This window comes from Chroicocephalus ridibundus, chromosome 6 (assembly GCF_963924245.1).
Source record: "Chroicocephalus ridibundus chromosome 6, bChrRid1.1, whole genome shotgun sequence".
Taxonomy (NCBI): Eukaryota; Metazoa; Chordata; class Aves; order Charadriiformes; family Laridae; genus Chroicocephalus; species Chroicocephalus ridibundus.
Window position 1 is genome coordinate 67,576,479 of NC_086289.1, and position 6,930 is coordinate 67,583,408.

Consider the following 6,930-nt stretch of genomic DNA (forward strand, 5'->3'; position numbering starts at 1 on the left):
GGGGGAGTTTCTGCAGGTATTTCAAAGCATATTACTTAACACGTATTATATTTTAAAAGGGTCAGTTAAATTGACCAGCTGTATCCCTTTAAATATAATTGGTAAAATATGAAGCAACGTATTCTGATGAATATTTTAGGTTTATTATGCCATTGCTTTGATTCTCAGGTTAGAGCTGCTTGAAAGAAAAGTCTTTAGGTAAAGGCACGGGCAGGATTGTAGATGAGCAGCAAGGAATCCGGTACGCATTGCAAATTTACGCCTAAAGATTATACACGAAATATTTAAAATAGATTCGCATTTAACATGTCATTCACAAGATACTATTAGTCATTTAATGCTTCCGTTTCAATGCTTCTTAAATTCTTAGTGGGCTTCATCACCACTTTTGTCTGTAAAAATAAAAGCAAAGAAGCGGGAATATTTTACACAAAGCTTACAGGCAAGTTACTTTTTCTTTTATCTGATTCTCTGGTGTTTCTAGTTATTGTGTGTGTGAAATTTTTAGATGGCATCGAAAGGATTAATAAACATTTTACTTCTAAAGTGACGTTTCAGCTTTATTGGTAATGTAGACTAACTCAATATGAAAACAGCAGCTATAAAAGACGTGTGTGTAGGTATATCTATTTCTCTCTATATGGGAAGATGTAAATAGACGTAAATACAGATGGGAAGCGTCAAATCTTTGGTGGGGCCGGGCACAGGCTGGGCTCCCAGGCCCGGGGGGTGTCCCCGGCCGTGCCGCTGCCATGGCCGCGCGTCAGTGGGAAGGGTGGTGACAGGAATGGGAATTGTGCTGCTGCGAGAATCGCCTCTACAAAAAAACAGCCTCAACAAGCCCTAATACAAGATTTAGCCTATTTTTTTCACTATAACATGGTAAAACGACTTGCTGTGCAATGAGTTAGTATTGATTTTTTTTTTTTTTTTGTCTGTAGCCTCTTAGCTTTCTGACTCCATTATTTTTGATTTTACTATGAAATACATATCCTTTCTACTGACATCTGACAAACAACATATGGAAGTCATTTTATCTACCAATAATGTGTTTGTCAAAAAAAATCATGCGCTAATGGGTTATGCTTCCTCCAGTCCATTTTCCCCAAGTTAATGCCACTGATGTAATTCTAAACATTTAGTGATTTTTGCCCCCTTAATAATTTGTCATTCCCATAGGTTTGTGCTAGATTCATGTAAAACGCTGTAACAGGCTGGGAACTGACCAAAGGTTTTGTGAAATAAGAGTTGAGCAACTGATTTCAAATCTACGTTCACCTGCCTTTCTCTGATAGCCGGTTTTAACCCTGTGACTACCAGGGACACTTACCATCCCTTCACTCACCCGCAGACCAGATCTACCCAAGAGCTCGATGAATTACGATTTCCTCTCTTTAGTAGGGCATTAGTATACTTGGTTTTATACTTTCTATGGGATCCTTAGGATTCTTTTTTAAAAAATAACTTTAGCAGCGAGGCAACAGAACTTTTAAAGACGAGTTGAATCGTGTGATTTTTTTCCTTCTAAATTCAAAAGAATGGGGTTTAAGGATGTCCTCATTGCACTTTCCAGTAGTGCAACTCTTGCCCTAAGCCTTGCCAAGAATATTCCCAAATAATTTTTAAGCATCAGGGCAGGTTCTTGTTTGCTGGAAGAGTTACATCTTTTCCTATCTTTTGTCTGCCTTACCTGTTTTGTAACCTCCACCTTTTCAGGCCGGCTCAAACGTACGACGTATAAAGCAAACAGTTTTCATTAGTAAATAAGATGGAGGTAAATTGGTTAAAATTGTAAACAAAGCATGCAGTTAGCAGAATGAATTCCAGCTTTGCTTGTCACTGGAGGTAGACGTAGAAGTAGGTAAGGAAAATTAACTGACCTGTGAATTGGGAGAAGCAGAAAACAGAACCGACAGTAAAGCAAATACTTTTGTGTCAGGTGTACCGCAGCGAACAAGTCATACTACCGGGGACTGAAAATAAAACTGTTTTCTGCTACAACCTGTTGATAAAAAATGAAGTTGTTAATTTAGTGTGGGCACACCCATTTCAGGAGTGTTTCTGCGCTGCCATTAGTTTATTGGCTCATCTGAAGCTCCCCTGACTGGTCATTAATAGACCGAAGTGAGTGTTCAGTGGTTACTCATTGCAGAGGGACTGCCGTTACATTTATTTTTTCCTCGTGCAAGAGAGAAATCCCTGAGCTTTTGCCGAAAGGAGTAGCCCCAGACTGCACAAGAGAAGAGAGAGAAGGGAGAGAGAAGTCCGGCCATCCCTTTGGCAGCTTGGATCAACATAGCGGGAATGTGAAACTTCACTGTCATCCATCAGTGGTTTGGTTTTTAAAAAGAAGTATATCTTGCATTATGAATGCGCTTAGCTTCCTACCAGTCTCATCTATCCAGAAGATTGTCTGGTTGCGCAGCGAGAGAACGGGCAAAGCCGACCTGACAGCACCCCAGCCGCGTGCTTAGTGCAGCTCACAGCAGGGTTGGCAGGAGCTGCTCTCCTTCGCCACAACGTCCCTGGGAGCTGCATTCACCTCGTCACCCTGGGACTCAAACATATCTTGTGAAATATATCTGCATTGTAAGCCCTCAGAGTACAGTAAAGAAGCAATTTTGCTCATTTCATTAAAGAGCTGAAATTCTGTCACCTACAAATATTTAGTGTGTATGTTAGGAATATTTTATTACCAAATTCTAAGGGGTTTTTTTTATCAAATTCACCTAACGATGTAACTCTCAATGCCAAACTAATCACTTAGCTTGTCATGAAGAGAACCAGATGATGGCACATCTCTTGGGACATCTGCAGCAGAAGCCAAATTCACCTCCATACAAGCAGACGTAGTTTTACTGCGACATACAGATGGTACTCCACTGAGTTGTCTGCACTGTCCCCAAATCCTTAACTTCTGCAGGAAATCCTCATGCCATAAATCTAGCGGTTATCCTGCAAGGACATCTCTGGCAAATTCTTAAGTTGGCATCTCAAATGATATCATACGTTGAACAGTAATGGCCAACTCAATGTTGTAATTTTTACTAAAGGAGAGAGTTTTTCTTTGTGAAAGAGTATTTTGGGCTGCAATTTATTTTTTTTTCTGGTATGTACTGTTGTAAAATATATTCAAGGCATTGCTTAGACACGGCATTTATTGTAAGCTTACACTAATGTATCCTGACATTACACCTTCTCTTTGTAGACCAAGCCACCCTAGTAGAGCAAGTGAAACGAGTAAAAGAAATTGAAGCTATTGAAAGTGACGCCTTTGTTCCACAGACATTCAGATCAAGTAAAGAAGTCAAAAAGGTAAGTTTTCAATATCCTTTCTTGGTGCAGAATCCTTTCAAAGGCAGGTGGAAGCCGTGCTGTTAATAGAGTTTCCATTGATGAAAGAGCATCAAGGTTGACAATCCTAAATCCCACCGACGACTCTCCTATGTAGGTGGTGTGGAGTGCAAGGAAGGATATGCTTGAATGTCTAAGAATTTCAATGAAATCAGCTGTTTTGACAGTATATTCTACCTATGCTAAGCAACTCCAATTTTTAAAATTTCTTTTGAAATCATATAAAAAATTAAGATTTTTTTTTTCAGAAGAATTAAAATCCAAAAGTAATCAGACATTTACATTGTAACTACAGGTAGAGATCAGTATTTTTAATTCTGCGTAACTGAAGTCAGACTTTAAGACCGTATTTACTCACTGAAACAAAACATCATTGTTTTCAGGCAGCTTTCCAAAAACCTAACGTGAGACATCCAGGTTTCAAAATTTTACCTACATTTTCGCTGCCGAGTCTTCTAGGGAACTTGGATGCTTTTGTCTTTGGAAGCAGGCAAGCAAAGGCTGGTTCAGTTTTTCCATCTAACGGCAAGGTGTTCTGAATTATCCCTGATTGTTTCCCCCAGAACGTGCATTTTCTTGCCTTTTCAGAAGCCTCTGAGAAGTCCACGCGACTTCTTCAGAAACTGATCCCAAAACCCAATTCTGCTGTTCTGCAAGACATACCCCATTGCAAGCTCTGCAAGCTTTTTTCCACTTCATGCGTTTAGTCCGGACCTTAGTCCACGTCCCACCAAGCGCGCTGAGAAGTATTTGCATGAAGATCCTTTCGTGGGCACGTGTTGCAATGGGAAGAAAGCTGACTGCTCGGTTAAGGTACTGCCACGCTTGGGAGTTTGAGCATAAAATACTCAGATGTGTTTCTTTCTTTTTAGTCAATAGAGCCCCCTGAACTACAGTACGAACCTGTAGCTATCGGAGCGGGAACTGCTGATGCGTCTGCTCCTGAGAAAGAACCACCACCTGCCAATATCCCTACTGCCATCAAATATCAAGATGATAATTCTTTAGCACATCCAAATGTAAGTGTGCCGATATTTACTTTCTCTTTAGAACAACACAGCCCATTGAATGAGAGCAAGTTCACGTGACCTAACAACCATTTTGCTGTGCTGCTTATCAAATAATCTGTGGTCTGAAGACCGTTAACTAATGGGGCATCGGCTGAGAGGATCACACTCCTTGCATCATCCAACAGGGAATAATTACAAAAGTAGTAGTTCACCAGTGATGTACTTTTAGAGTTGCAAACAAATTTTATAACAAAACAGCATACTAATGTAATCCAGAGGAATTTAAGATCCTGTTCACATAAAAATCCCTGTTCCATAAAAATTCAGCAAAGATTGCTTTTGGTTTGCATAGCTGGAAACCTGATGGAAGACGCCAAACTTCCCCACCTTGCCAAATCGTAAAGCTTTAAATACATGGCAAACTTAAGATAATTTTAAATGATTGTGGCTAAATTTCTGCAAGTTCCTTTGTGAGCACTTACAATTGGAAATAGGAGTACTTACGGTAGAGTTTTTTTAAGAATTAGCAAGTTAAAAATGACCTGCAGTAAATAAACTAATGCAAGTTCTGTATAATGAACATAGGGAACAAAGCTCAAGACCTGTACAATGTGACGAACTTCCTGTTTCAGGAGGAGACTGAAATCGGAATGTCTTGGTTTTCCAATTATTAAAAGTCTCTACTTTTACTCGTGTATTTCTGTCACCTCTGAATTTTAACACCCGTATGCAGCTGGGCTTTTTCTTTGGGCACTGAAATAGTCGACAAGGAATTTCAACAGATTATAACAAATAAAGAGAAAGCTAACGAGTTGTGCCTGCATTTCTTCCTCTCCCCCTTGTCTCTCAGCTGTTTATCGAGAAGGCAGAAGCAGAAGAGAAGTGGTTTCAGCGGCTGATTGCTCTCCGGCAAGAGAGGCTGATGGGCAGTCCGGTGGCCTGAGCAAACTGCTGTGACCATCTCATACCGGTTCTCCATGAATGCTAAGAAATCCTACCATTAAATTTTCTTTTTCTCTTTTGAGGAGATTTTAATACTCAGTATGAGTTGTATAGAGAATAAATATTTCATCTGAATAAACAAGAATGTTCTATCCTCTGTTTTTTTTGCCTGAACTTGTTGCTGGGTGACCTGTATCGCTGAGCTACCTGCTGTAGATGGGAAGGCTATCAGAGCAGTGTAATTTTCTTTTTTTGTACTGAATTCCTCTAGGGTGCAAAAAACCTGACAGCCCAAGGAGGCATAACGTTATACCTCCCAATCAAAAAAATATATATACCCACGTGGCAGTTTAAAGATAAATGAAAAAATAAGACTGACAAAGAAAGTTCAGATTTACCAGCGCTCAGACAGTAGAGTACAAGCGATACCACCCCGGGCCACGCCATCCTCTGCAGCTGGAGGAGGATTCGGGGCAAATGATATCGCTGTTATCTCCTCTCCCTTCCGTTCTGCGTTACGGGAGCAGCTTCTGAATCCCCAACATCTGTGCGCGGTCTCCTTGCTGAGGGGCTCTTCTGAATTGATGCGTTCATCTGAATTGATGCGTTCATCCGCCTGCTCCAGCCTTAGCCCGGTTCCTACATGGGGCGGCCGGGAGTGGAAAGAAATGTTTTACATTTCCTTGAACATCTACCCACTACTGTTAGCATCCCGGAGTAGATCTAAAGAAAAAGTGATGTTGTCCTTTTAAACGTATTCGTAAAGTTTTCAGCACGTTTCAAGAAAATACTATTTTCTGAGCAATTTTAAGCACACTAAGAAGGTCAGTAACCTGGAAAAGATAGTTTTCCATGAACTCTTAATGGGAAATAATAAATCAATATTATTAATGGGAAATAAATATTATGGCGTGTAATAGTACAGGCCTTTCTTGAAAAGACTAATGGCATACCTATTTCTGCATAGAGTGACTGTTTTCAGCCTATGAAGCTTCTGTTTGTCCAGGTTTGACTTTAAAACAATAAAAGATTAGTCCTGATTGAACATATCAAATTTATCCTGAGCATACTTACCAAAAAAATCTGTCTGTCATCCAACTAAATGCCAGAGATCAACCAAATACAATACAGAAGTATTTTTTCTGCGGAATCTAGAAAAGCTGTGAGAAAACTATTAAATGAGTAGACGACTAAACTGAGCCCCCCACCTCTGGAAACACCTCATTGGAAATTACCTGCATCAGCTTTCCTGGGTGAGTCCAGACATTCATTTAGTGTTATTTTTCCCTTGTGCTCAGATCAGTGGTGGGGAAAAAAAAAAAAAAGAGGATGATTCTGGTGACGTCCTGTGTTTTTTGTATTTTTTTAGATGACTGATGGAAAAGGAAAAATTAAATTTGCATTCTAACACATTTTTACTTTTTCTTTGTGAACAGTGTTAGTTTTACTTGGTCCTGCATTAAAATGGCTATCTGGGTTTCAAGACTACCTTGTCTGCAAGAAAAAGTGGAAAAAAAATTGTTTCCCTTGTTTCATTTCAGCGTTTTCAAATGGTAAATATTTGTCACTGTTCTGTTTTCTAATCTCCTCCTGTGTTTCTTTCATAGTAAATAAAAACTATTTG

General features: G+C 39.7%; 1 protein-coding gene across 1 annotated transcript in view; it reads left to right on the plus strand.

Annotated features, from left to right (window-relative positions):
* The window catches only part of RSRC1 (arginine and serine rich coiled-coil 1), a 171,547-nt gene extending 164,617 nt beyond the window's left edge, over positions 1-6,930 (plus strand). Inside the window, exons 8-10 of the mRNA XM_063339869.1 lie at positions 3,209-3,315; positions 4,227-4,373; positions 5,215-6,930. Coding sequence (XP_063195939.1) covers positions 3,209-3,315; positions 4,227-4,373; positions 5,215-5,307 — 347 coding nt within the window. The 3' untranslated portion in view covers positions 5,308-6,930. The remainder of the gene's footprint in view (positions 1-3,208; positions 3,316-4,226; positions 4,374-5,214) is intronic.